The 14,204-nt window shown below is 39.1% G+C and overlaps 1 protein-coding gene across 1 annotated transcript in view; it reads right to left on the bottom strand.

Annotated features, from left to right (window-relative positions):
* The window catches only part of ACOX2 (acyl-CoA oxidase 2), a 243,585-nt gene that overhangs the window by 95,924 nt on the left and 133,457 nt on the right, over nt 1-14,204 (bottom strand). The window contains exons 7-8 of the mRNA XM_085624741.1: nt 9,257-9,429; nt 5,519-5,681 (exon numbers count right to left, since the gene is read on the bottom strand). Coding sequence (XP_085480867.1) covers nt 5,519-5,681; nt 9,257-9,429 — 336 coding nt within the window. The remainder of the gene's footprint in view (nt 1-5,518; nt 5,682-9,256; nt 9,430-14,204) is intronic.

The following is a 14,204-nucleotide window of genomic DNA, read 5'->3' as shown; positions in this document are numbered from 1 at the left end:
TTAATAGTAGTAGTTAAGGAGGACTTGAATTTAAAATAAGTAGGTTTTATTACAGAAAATGTTGGGGTCCCTTGCACTAGACACTAAATAGGAGTGTACTGTTTTTCCCTCTTCTGTTCTCCACATATCATCAATATCCACTGTTTTTATTACCAAGTATTGTTTACCGTCTGCTATAGTCTCTGTGCAGCAGTTCTGTTTACAATACATAAATACAAAGAAACAAATACATTTATGCGCAACTTTGAATAAATCCCTAATTTCTATTGTCTTTAGACCTTAAAACATATTAAAAAAAAAAACATAACATCCAATGTCTAACTCAGTTAGACAGGAACCAGCTCGGCTACGTAACCTGGTTCTCTGCTAGTAACAATTCATTTTGAATTTTGAGGCGTTATGCAGTTTTATATAGTTAGCTGGATAACTGTCTCTTACCAGAGGGAAAAGATTCAATTAATGTTAACTTCACTTGGAAAGAAACAGTTTGTATCGAGAGCACCAGATCCATCTACCATTCCTGGACTCCGAATAAGAAGAGATTATTCCAATGAAGAAACATGAATCTGTGAAAATACAGTCCAAGGCCCACAGAACATTTCTGTTGACTCGGGCAGCTTCTGGTGTATGTTTTCACCTTCAGTCCACCAGATTGCTAAATTACCTAAACCCAGATCGGTGTTTCTGCCCTGAATTCCTGAGTGAGAGGCACGCTGTCCAATCTAAAAGCTATAATTCCATCCCAAATCTGCAACAGCAGGAGTACATTTGGAAGAACAGACTTTGGGTGGGATCATACAAAAGATATGTACACATGTCTAGATTATGGATATGGGGAGTAAGTATCAATAAAGTATTTCAGAGTTACAGTTACACTTTGCTAATTTGGACTCAGTTTTATACATATTATTTATAAAGTGGTTACCTACTTGATGCAGTTTCTAATGTACAAAAGTAATGATACACTAGATAAAATACCCCAAACTGCACATGTAAAGGAAACTGCAATCACTGAGGACCTCAGTGGCCAAATAAAGACTGACAGCCACTATAAGGTTAGCAAACTCCACAATGACTTGTAATATCATTTTTATAAACATGTGGGGGAATTTTCTTCCTCATAGCAAAGGGGGCCCAGCTTTTGTGTGGTAAAATGAATAAATTCACTATTATTGCATGACACACACTAAGAACTAAATTGCTGCCAATTTTAGTGATAAGTTTAGACAAATAGGCAAGCCAGGATTCAAATCCAGATCTCAAAGTGTGAAGCTAGCCACTAGGTCACATCTGTTTTTCAAAAGGTATGATGAAACCTCAAAGCCTTAGGTTACAGACATATCTATGCACCATTACATTTACAAGCTATCTACTGGAATACGAACTCAATATTAGATCACTTGATAATGATTTTCTCCTGTTTGAATTACTTCTTTTTATGTCCTTTAGTCTCCAGGAGTGGAAATGTCAGAGAAGCTGTCAGCCTTTAGGACTACATATTTTGTTTGCTTTTCAAACTTTTCACAAGGACGGGGAATCGCCCAGTTCCTGATAGACAAAAGCTGAAATGGAACAGCTTCCAGCATTGAGAGTACACTGCTATTTTCCAAACACTCTGGCCCTCATTTTAATGGTCTTGGCAATACCATGTGGTAAAACCACAACAGGAAAAAACTGTTACTGCACCTTACGGTTATTCCCTTGATTAATTCGACCACAAGTCTGCGTCTGAATGGGTGTTTTAGCATCAAAGGTCTGAACATTTTCTCTTGTTCTTATGCATGTTTAACCAAGCAAATTACTCCGGGATGTACTTTAATAATCTGGGTGAAAACCCCCCAGGGTGTGCTGTAATTTCACAAACATGGAATGTGAATTTATATACATAGCCCAACAGTTCTCAACTGCTAGGGGCACAGCACAGGCCATACAACCCCTGCAGTACAGAGGATCTGGCACAATTCAGGTCACCTCAGTCACTAGACTTCTATAACACACAGGAGTATCAGATGCTCCTCACCACCATTTGCAGGGAGTGCTCATCATTTTGTATTATGCCACCATCAGCGGAGGATGGTCTGCGTTACTCAAAATGAGGGCCTCCTGCCACAGAACTTTAAGGAATGGGTGAAGTGAGCGCTGGCCCATTAGGCCATGAGCCAGGACTCCAGATTTAGGTCATTGGTACCAATCGGGGCATGGGTTCCAACAGGTATGGATGCCTAGAGATGGAAAATACGTGATAGCAAGTCATCACTCTTTGCCTTTTGTCTGATATTATTGGATTAGCAACCATAGCTGGAAAAAAATTATGTTTTCATATTTTTGAGAAATACCAGACAAATTCATCATAATATGTGAAAAAATAAATCAAATTCCACTAGAATGATAAAATTCAATATATATTTTAAATAATTATGATTTTTAATTGTAATAATAACAATAGTCCTTAAAATAACAATAAAACTTCATTCTATTCCTCATATATTAATATAGATTATATGCATAATTTCCACTTACAATTTCAAATAATAATAGTTATTACATCTTACATACGCAATGTATGTCATGAGTGAACATAAACACAATTTTATCTAGGTTTCCTCTTCCATTAAGGATGAATTCTGATAGATAGTAATCTAAGGGGCTCATCAGACATCAGTCCGCCCGCCATCATAGCAGTGCTGGGACCACCCGCCAGATGTGCGGTGGTCCCACCAGTGCAATTAGGATGCGCGGGTGCATCCTGGCCTTTTAACATTGCAGACGGTGCTGCTGGCTGCAGCATCGTCTGCAATGTTAAAAGGCCATGCTGAGCATTTCCCTGCACTACGTGGCAGGCACCACGCGGTGCCTGCCACACAGTGCAGGGAAATGCAGGGGGTACCATGGGTACCCTCCCAGTGCACCCCACACACAGAGGGACCCTGCAACGGGCCCCGAAAGCCAGTCTCCACCTGTCTTTTTGTGGCGGGATATCCGCCGCAAAAAGACAGGCAGAAAGGGATACCGTAATCCCTACGGCGGTGCCTGCACTGCACCACTGCACTGTTGCCCTGGTTCCGGGTTCCGCAAGGCGGGCAGAAAAGGACCGCCTTGCGGAACCATGGCGAACAGACTTTCCATCTGCTGCGGAACCATTGGGATTCTCACCACCATCCTAATTTGGCGCTGGGAATTTTCTGTATGATGGCGGAAGGACTGCCACCCCCGGCCCGGCGGTGGCGGTCCTTCTGCCATCATAATGAGCCCCTAAGTTCTGTGCTGTGTATTTACGTGTAACCGTACCGTTACGTTGTATAATTCTCAATTTTCACAAAACACTCTGGTTTCCTTGATTTGTTAACAAGAAATGCAATGAGTTGTTTTATTCCTTACGTGGCTTAGGAATTTCCTCCCGTGTCTAACAATCTGGGAAGGTGAGATACTCTGTTAATGGTGCCCAGTTCTTCCCCTCTGATTGTCCTTTTGCTGTTCTTAATTGACGTCTCATTGTTCGTATTAAGCACAACATCGATTCTTTGACTCCTATTTCCTTCCCAAAAAGCTATGGACAAGACAGACACAGCCACCTTGTCAAAGTTTGATTTCTCTCCTTTTACTCTCTTAACGAGAACCATACCATCAATTAGAGTGGCAGAGTTTCCAGGAATTTCTTCAGTAATGGTAATGTTTTTCTGCAAGTGTATTGCTAAAACAGCTTTGTTTGTCTTTCGCAACTGACCTTCTGGAGTTGCTAAAGCCCATGGTAAAGATCCTAAGGGATGAGAGAGTACATCCACCGTTTGAAGGTTCGGATTCTGTGCTGTCACAATCATTCAACCAGATAGTACTTTGTCTGCTTTCATGATGATTGTCCTGTCATTGCTGTTCACTGCTTTCTTCTTAGACATGTTAGTGAAAGTTTTTAGTTTGCTAATTTTTTTATTGGGTCATGAAACTTCTTAATAGGTGGATTATTATCAAGTCGAGATGAAGTCTGTATAGCATTGTTCACCTATTTCATGAGGCTTCATTATGTCGGACACTATGTCTTAAGATGCCTTTTTTGACGTGAAGGGACTAATGAGATCATGGGGCCCAACAAATGGGTTTATCCAGCAATGAACCAGGAAAACAGCTCTCGTAACAGTATCTTCGTCTTTTTCAATTTGTGACACATCTAGGTCTGCGCGAGAACATGCTGATCTGTTGTAACAAACCATTTCCCTTATCTGACCCAAAAAGGCGCTTCTGTGTTCAGCCGTCATCTAATATTTTTTCACAGCACCAGCCTCAAGGTTGAACCTTGTTGTACCACCCAGAGTCGTGTGTCTTTGTTGACTGATACCTCTATCACTTGATTGAACGGAATTCGTCCAAACGGATTAACATCTGACACTTGAACTGAAAAGCATCCGTTGATGAATTTGTGGTGTGTCTCTGGATGTTTTGCTGCAAGTAATGTCATTTCGGTATAGTATACAGGAAGATATCTAGGGTAGTTTATCCTGCCATATACAAAACACCGTGGAATTATAGAGCGTATGGCGGTAAGATGTAAATGCCAATTTCCTTCTCGAGCAGCACACAGCAGCGCCAGCAAGATATTTTCAACAATATCCACATATGACATCTAAAATGCAGAGAGATCTCCATTGTCATGATGAAGATGTTCCAGGAATACATCCTGAAGCTGTTTTACTTTGGCAAGGGCAGCATTCTGCAAGAGGTCATCTAATCTCTGTGGGTATAGGTCTTTTACAAAGTCATTAACATCCTCAATGAATGAGTAGGCTGCCTGAATGTTCTCTTCATAATTCTCCTCCACCCAGGGGATAAATTCCAACCAAGCCAGTCTCAACATAGCCTCATTCACTCAGATGTAAGATGTAATTTGAAATATGTGATTTTAATAGAGGATGTAGAACGCTTTTTATTTTATATTTAATTCTATTTGTAATGTATGTGCTTTTGTTTCATGCTATTTGCAGCCCTGAGGAAAAGGGGATGCCCCTCGAAACATGCAGTGTCGGGATGTATCATTATTTTTTTAACTAAATAAACGTGTACTTACTGACATGAAACAAAGATTTCTGTGCATCGCTTTGGGACAACACATGAAATAAATAAATAACTTATTGAGTTGAAAACTCTTTCTTTAAAAAATTTTTACTATGAAGTGTGGCAGGAAATCTACTACCTCATTAGGATTTATTTCTTGTTAAAGTGCTTTGCTAGCACTATCCTAGGGATAGAGAGTATATTATTAATTAATAATACATCTTGTGAAATGTTTGTGACACTAATCGTGCAGTCTGTTGAGGCATAGTAAGGTAACTGCATATCATCAACTTTCACCGCTCTGCAGTGCTACCGACCCTTTCATAGTGCAACTCATACAACACCACAATTACATAGTAAATCACACATTTAAGGCGACACAGGGGTAAGGGTAAGTGATGACATGCAATACAAGAAATACTGTCAAAAATGAGCAAGTTAGATCTATAAAGATTTTGAATTCATAAGAAATTACCTCAGGCAATGACTCGAATTTACCCATTTTGATCTCGTCGTAGACTGCACTGTAAAAGTTTTGTAGGTATTCAGAAACAAAATGTGAAGCATATGCCACTGCTAACTGAGAGAGCACTTTTTGTTGTTGAGTCTGGTAGTCTAATATTTGTGCTTCAGGGGCGCTGAAGGAAAATAAAACACTGACATTAAGAGAAACATATACATAAAACAGTGCTGCTTGACCACACTTCTAACTATGTTCATCCATATAAGCAATAAAGGGAATCCAGAGTCTGAAAAACAGAGCCGACTACCAATTCTCAATATATATGGTCTCCATTTTACAAGATTACATTATTTGGTTCCCCTAGTGGACAAACAGCAGAGGAATAGTATCTAAGCTTTAGTCATACGGAAACAACCAAAAGTAACAGAAAGAAATAAGATCATTTACATTGAACACAATCTGCTTGACCAAGGTGAAGCATTACATCCAATTTTACTTCTTGTATTTGAAGATCTTTATTGGTATTTAGGCACAAAAGCAGCATCAATATTATACAATTAATTTCAGTAGTGGAAAAACGTAGCCTGAAAAACACCGGTTCACAATACCCAATATATCATAATGCGTCATTTAGCCAGAAGTATTCATAATGCCACTAATCTGCACTTCAAGTTTTTCTGTTTAGGTTTAGGATGAAGCTCCAAATGAGGGTGACTGTGTGGGGAAGTTATCACCCCCCCACACACACACAATTTTAAGGATCCTTTCTAATAATGTAACCCAAAATAGAACAGCCACTGGGCCATAGCAAATTATGTGCATGATGTCTGCTTGAGGATAGTCACAACTGGGGATGTTCCCTGGTCTATGCGGTCATATGTCATGTAGAATTGCAGGTGTAAAATAAACTCCATGGTAACATTGCAAAAGTGTGAATGTACTGTCACTTGTGCAGTCCCTAGTGTAGGTAAAAACACTATCCCACTGTCTATAAATCAAAGGCATCTCCTAGCTCTTCTCATCCCACAGACCCTGCATATGGAGATGTTCCATTTATCATTCTCCTCACAGAAACGATGTACCATGCAACATCCTGCGGCAAAATTTATTCTGCCCACAAATCAGATTTAGGAGGCCTTCCTGGGAAACCACTCTTCATCCTATGATGGTCAGCCATACACAGAATAGAGGTTAACCAGGAGAGGCCCCACATTTTACATTGGTCTTCTAAAATGACAAAAAATGTCCCCACTGTACACGCTGCCCATCAACAACTGTCACTTTCAATCTAACCCGCCCTCTCAGCCTCTTTTTACATCTTGTCTACCCCGGAAGCCCCCAAGGAGTGTAGCAGTTTGAAATGGGGTGGTTTTCATAACTCTAGCATGCCCATTCCCATATCTTGGACATGTGAATGCTCAAGTGCAGATTAAGTAGACAAACCCATCTATGAGACATGATTAAGTAATATTACTGCACATCCCCATGACATCCGGAGACCAGTCTTTGGTTAAAGAGTTTCCTGTGTCAATTAACTAAGAACTGCATCTGGGCAGCTAAATAATCACACTAGGCCAGGAAGTCACAGTACTCCTTTTTTTTTGTAAGGAAATGTAATGTGTCCAGATGTACCCTTGGTCTATTACCCGCTCAAATCAGGGAAACAAGCAAGCTATTCTACTCCTTAAAAATGTGTCCAACGTGAGTAACAAAAAGCTCATGGAATATATATAGACAGTGTGGCAAAATAGCCATCTTGGTCTTATAAAATCGAATATAGCCATGCAGAGCAATTATCACATATGCATGTCGTCCACCTCACTATGTTTGTAGCATGCACAGTAATTAGGTCTGCAACAATTCCACTTGTACAAATTAAAGCAAATGTAATATAACCAAAACAGAGTCTTACAGTTCTGTATTGTTAAATGGGGTAACCAAGATCTATGTGAATCAATCTAAAAAAAGCTAGGGTTGGGCGAGAAATTTGCCTGAACAAAAAGAAATTGGAAATCTGGACTTTTTAAAGCCTGCTGCAGAATTAAATCTGGTTTGAAATAGGTTATACATGGAAATCTAAGATTTAGCAATACATTTCCTGTGCGACCAGTAGTGGTGCAAGAAAATTAATGGCAAAAAACGACCCCATTATAGTCTCCTGCCCCAAAGGAAAGTGAAGTGGGGAAGCACAGCAGGGACTTCTTTCTTGTAATCACCATTGCCAGGTCTCTTGGCATAGGGCCCACACAATGGTATTTATAGGCCAGAAGACCACAATCCTAAAAAATCCCAAACAGCCCCCAGCCCCACATCAGCATATTTCTGTGTTATTTCAGTGGTGGGAGCCAGGTGCAAATCGTAATGAAAATGTGATTAGCATCCACCATCCCATAGATTGAATAAACATAATTTTGCATAGCACTAATAGAAGCCAGCATAACCATAATAGTGATGTTGGAAAAAATATAGGAGTATGTATTTAAAATAAGACTGTTAGAAATGACATATCTTGGGTAATGCAGTCAGTGGAAACAGCCAATCAAGACTAGGAACAGCATTTTCTATATCAAGGGTAAACTTCTGCTTAAAGATAGAATCTTGAATATGTTTCACAATAAAAAAAAAAAAAGCCAAGCGTGTAAGCCTGAATTCCAGTTGAAGTTCCCTGAATGGTTTTTGTTCCTGCCTGGAACATAAACGGGACAAATAATACCTGCTGATTTCCGTGGTGATCATTAAAGACTAGTACTGAAGTATCCCAAAAAGAGTATGTCCATTCAATTTTGGATTTCTACATCTGCAGGATATTTTACTCTATATCCTCAGAAATGTGCCAAGCACATTGAACTTGGTCTTCCTCCATGGATTACATTCGGTGGGGTTGAGGCACAAAGGAATGTAAGAGTACGTAAAAAAGTACCCATGAAGTGCTTTTTTATGTAGTATGACATATGTTGGTAAATAGGTCCCAAAACATCTAAAATGGGAATATTCTGGCCATATTCATATGCAATTAGTACAAACAGAAGGGTTTGCACCCTCTTTGCACTTTCACTCAAAGGGAGTTGGACCTTTTGTGGCCATTTCACAAAGGCATTTAAGAGAACATTAAAGAATATTCCTGGAGTACTACTGCCCATACAAATTATTTTGTGAAGCGGCACCTGTGTCTCTTTGTATTTAACCATTTCTATAGTTTCCACACATTTTAGTTTAAAAAATGCAAGGCACACCAAGGCATTTTATAATTCCATTCAAAATGTGACATAAGAGAATCGAATTGTTTAAGAAAATCATATTGCTATATAAGTGGTAATATAAGTGCAAGAAACAAAACAAAATTGAAAGAATTTTGGAAACAATCTTTAATATAGTAAATCAACCCATTAATGAAAAAGGCAGCCAATCCCATTTTTTTTATGATTGCACTTATGGTTAATATGAAATAACCGTTTTATGTCAACTGTGTTAACTTTGCATGAACCGCTTCTTTAACTCTAATGGGTATTTCTATATTGATCCCCTTTTTACTCAGAACTTGCTCTTTATTGGGGTCCAGTTGGAACCACCAAATAGAAAGACATTGCTGATGGTAAGTCAGCACTGTTCACACCTCTCTCAATTTCCTGACCCCAAAATCCCACATCCTTTTTCCAGCACTATGAGGGGCGTTAGGAGGGATGGACAGAGGCTCATTGTCATAGTTTTGTTCACTATTTTAAATTGCCTATATGCCTTCATGCTGCTTACCCGGGCTTCAACTCTGACTGATGACGGACAATGGAATATCGAATGGCAATGATGCACGCTTTGACAAGTGATGGGGTCACTTCATTAACAAGCATGCCAACTCGCACTATAATCATGGTGAAATAATTGATTTTTTCAGACCCCAGCTTCATATAACTGCCATCTGGTAAAACCTACAATGTTGGAAAAAAGCATCAATATTTGCATTAGTCAAGAATTCTCAACGATTCACTATTATAGTAAATGATTTACTAAAATGACAAAACTAACAACAATCAATACAACACAATAATTCAAAAACAACTTAGTCCTGTGGAAGAGCTGTAGTATTTTTCATGTCTTTTCAGTAACTATCTGTGAATATATGTCTTGAAAATGTCCTATAATTTTCACAACCATTATTGTAACACTTCAAATTGTACCCCAGCCTAACATTTGTTATGCAGAAGTATTGAATAGTGGATACACTTTCTTCTCTGTCATCGTATCCAGCTGACTTGCTGTTCTCCAGTGAAAAGCAATATTTGTGCTGAAGCTAAGGCAGCAAAATAATTATTTCACAAGCACTATCAAGTGTAGGCTGTTGTTTCTATTTGTTTTATTTAAGATGTCAGTTGTGGTCACTTTTAGAATTCCATTCTGTTCACCAAATACACCAGAGGGACACAGCTTCAATCACAGGAAAGACTTTCAAAATGGGTGGATAGTATTCCTAAAACGTCCTTGATTTATAAATAACTCCACCAGTGTATCCCCTCAAGAAATTAACCTCTGACTGAACTACAAAGGGAGACCAAAAGATCTGTATGCTGGCCAATGATTGGTGGGATACAAAGTGGACTAAAACTTATAAAACATCAAAAGTCACTCATTTTTATTTACTAATTGATTACTTTGAAAACAGTTAAATTACATAGGATTGCCGACACAGCTGATATTTTAGGTAGGTCATATAATAAAAAGAAAGGAGACTTGTGTCACGTGTTTTCTTGTGACAAAGCTTTTAGTTTCTGTAGCCGAATATAGTATAAAATGAATTAAATGCTCACATTGAATTTACCTCTCACGTTTCCAATGCACTTGGGGTTCTCTTTTGCACAATACTAACAATATTAATCAATAGAAATTATTGGATCTTTTTATTTCTATTTTTTTAGCTTTATCACCACATGTTGGAAAGACTTTTGTATGCCATCGGATTTATCCTTGTGGAATAGTACCTGTATAAATCATAGAATTGATCAAACACATGCTTTCTCAATAAAAGGGATATTCTTTGGTAAACATTTACACAGAAGTCTTTCTGTACTCACCCCATTTGTTCTCAAGATGAAGGTGTTGAACCTCCGTGAATTATGACATTGTATTCTTTTCACTTTTCTAACCACTTGTGTATATTTTATTTTCATTTCAATTATTTTCCACATATATAGTTTAATTGTTAAAATCTTAATATTTGATTTTGTTTTTTCTTTTCCTTTCCTGTCTTTCTCATTCTTCCAATTTATTTTGAGGAAATCTTTTGTTTTAATAGTAATAATTTCTTTAGTATGTATTTTTAATGTATTCGTTTATAAACACTTTGTTAATCCTTTCGATATGTTTGTTTATAAAATTGTTATTGATTTTTGATCACCACAATTTCTACCAGATATTTTTTCATATCACTATTATTACATATGGTAAAGGTCCATTCTGCTGCTATTTTATGTTTAAAACTATAGAGGAACATGTGCTAATGTGATGGAACGAGAGGTACATAACTAATTGAGACAGTGTTAGAAACAGATATTTACCAAGGTTCCACTTGGAGTTTACAGGTTGCTCCTGTGGTTTATATTGCGTATGATGAGACTTAAAACTTGCAAGTTTTTAGAACCAAATGCAAAGAACAAAAGAGCCTTAGGGGCACCAGTGTACGCTGATGAAGAGATCCAGAAAGTACTGGTTTCAGAATCATTGGAGTAAACTATTGCTGGAAGGAAGGCTAGATATGAATTTGTCAATGCTTTTGTCTTCTATATTTTGACCTCGATACTGTTGTAAAAGAATATATACCACACAATATTCCGTACACACTCCAGGAAGCACCACTCCAATATTCAGTGTGGAGGCATTGCCACATCAAAGATATAATACATAGGAAGGCGTACATGTTCACAAAACTGGGAAGGTGGGTCTCTCGGCCCATATAGAAGTGGTCCAAAGCAGGTGTTTCACGTCATCTTTGTTTAGGTTCATGCTCTGAATGACAGTTAGGAGTTTTAGTGCATTTTTCAATCTGATGTGAAAATATTGGGACTTTCCTGGTCAAAAATGGGGAACTCTGCAATCCTTCATGTCCTTCAGTCTAACTGGAGGTAGCAGAAACACTTATTTTATTTATAAAGTGAGATAAGGTTAGCCTCCCTCTGCAACTGATTGTTGTGTTATTACCAGATTAATACGTTTTTGGTTACTTGCAATTCTCAGACCTTTTTTTCCTTTATGGAAATATTGGGATTTTATTGGTACAATGGTTTAAGAGTCTTTATAGTGAAGGGTAATCCATTGTTTGGCTGTTGTGAAGCTACCTTGAACCCCTGTCCAGAATTTCTTTTCTTATTAATCTACTAATGGGCATCTGCTGTCATCCTATTGTGAGAAGGGCCAAAGCTTGGGAATTTAGGTACTCTCTCCCACTTGCAGAGAATGGGAAAGGTTTTTGACTTTGGAGTTCTAGAGGAGTTGTAATTGGTCACAGGCCATTGAGACTGTACAGTGTTTTGGGATTTGCTTTGGAGAATGTTTGGCAGTTAGTTATTATCTGTGGTGCCCATCACAAAATGTACTTCATCTGACTAGCCCTGAGTGACAGCTTCTTTCAGTAAAACAGGTTTCAATCCACAGACAGCTAGTGGAAGACCATCCTGACTAAGACCGCTATTGGTGAGTAGACTTTGGCAAGGTCAAGTTTGGCTGGACTGACTAAGCAGCATCTTCTGAGGCATCATCTTTCACCAAGAACCCCAAGTGTTATCTCCTGATTATCCCTCTCTCCATTGCTTGGAGTGTGGCTCTACCTTCAGGCCCAGGCCCCACACCCTGAACAGCTGCCACTTCACCAATAAAGAAGCGATTGGGTGTGCATTTCTCTGGCATCCCTGGACCTCCTTCATGTGGCTGCCTAACAGACCTGGCAGAAACAACACGCATTGGCATAGCCAATAGGTCTCACCTTTGGGACCTTATAAGTGTTTAGCCATGCAACAGTTGATGTTGTTGCACCAAGGATATTATGCTGCATAACTAAATACTTATAAGGTCCCAAAAGCAAAACCTACTGGCTATGCCAATGCTTGTTTATATCTTGTATCATTGTTTCACGGTCTCAAATTGACCACAGGGTAGTTTATCTATTTACATTGCATAGCTATAGCAGTCGGTCATTTCCACTGTATGTGAAGTAAAGTATTCGTCTCACAGCGAACTGATCTCCCTTACCATCCACCACTCTTCCAAGTTGCCAGAAGCCGCTGGATACTGTATTGTATCAATTGCTATATATATATATATATATATATATATATATATATATATATATATATATATATATATATATATTGCAGCAACTGGTGTGCACAAATATATACTATAATTGCTGTACTTGTTTCTGTCTATTTACTGCTTACCATAATGTCTCTGTAGTGTGAAACACATACTAACTAATAAAGCTCGATGTTTATGTGGCGGTACCTGTAGCTAGGCAGTCTGGCCTCCAGCAAGTGCGTCCAGAATGGTAGCTCCAAGAAATTGTGCTTTAGACTATGCATGTGCCTACATTTGAGCAAGAACTAGCGTTTTCTCAGCATTATCGTCAGTCACAAAAGTACGCATTTTACAAATCAAGAGAGCCAGAAGTGGGGGATGTCTTTTGCCTACCTCATGCCCAGGCTTTGGAACTCTATGCCATTCAGCCTCAGAATGGAGGTCAATTTTGTGAGGTTCAGAAAAAAACTTAAGTGAACTTTTCCCTTAATTCTGTCATATTCTTTTTAACTCACTCACTCCTCTCAAGCTGACAACGCTGGGAAGCCCTATTTTGGGCAGCCATGCGCTTTACAAGTTCTGGAGAAGAATAGAATAGTCATTATCAACAGCTTTCGTAAGATATCATGGTTTAGCAATGTCAAGAAGCTGCTAACTAACCTCTCTGGGACTGCAAGCTGCATGGAACACCACTCTCCCGGAACTTATCCTCCTGAAGGCACAACTGAAGAAATGTTACTGGGCATGGGTAGTGCAGACTGAGGCAGAATCCTCATCAAGAGGGTTCTTGACAAATATGTTCTTAGATTTTAAGTCTATTAGTGCACTTGAGCCATACTTGGATTTTATAAAGCGTCTTTGGACAGAAAATGGTAGATTCAGTTTAGACATGGCTCTCTTCTCCTAAAACCATTCTTGGCAAAATAGACGAATAGTGCTACATCCACTCTTTGCCCCGGTTGCAATTCTACACCTGAAACGGTAGCACATGTCTTATTTGCTTTTTCACGCATACTCTAGTCCTCGTTTAAGGTGGATGAAACCACGGGCTTTCAGACCCATCTACGTGCCAGTATTCGCTGATTTCTCTATAGGTCGGTCCACATTCACCAGCTATTCCCTGCAACGTCCTGCCCCCTGTGTGCTGCTCCCCATACAGTACTTCCAATGCACCCTAATACAGGCACGCATCATTCTTGGATACGTCAATTTCAGAACAAACTCGGCTATAGAGCAGCTCCTCAGCAGCTGAGCAATCCTAGAAGTGAGAGAGATCGGGCACAAGATGCAGGGAACATGTACTTGTTGCTGGGTCTTGTTCACACAACCCTTCCCTGCCATAGATTCTGCAATTCGGTCCTGGGATTCAGCACAACCTACTTTTCAATGATCTGTCACGACACATGAAGCCTCCCCTCTA

This window comes from Triturus cristatus, chromosome 9 (assembly GCF_964204655.1).
Source record: "Triturus cristatus chromosome 9, aTriCri1.1, whole genome shotgun sequence".
Taxonomy (NCBI): Eukaryota; Metazoa; Chordata; class Amphibia; order Caudata; family Salamandridae; genus Triturus; species Triturus cristatus.
Note: the sequence above shows the minus strand (reverse complement) of the source record. Positions and strands in the feature narration are given on the sequence as shown.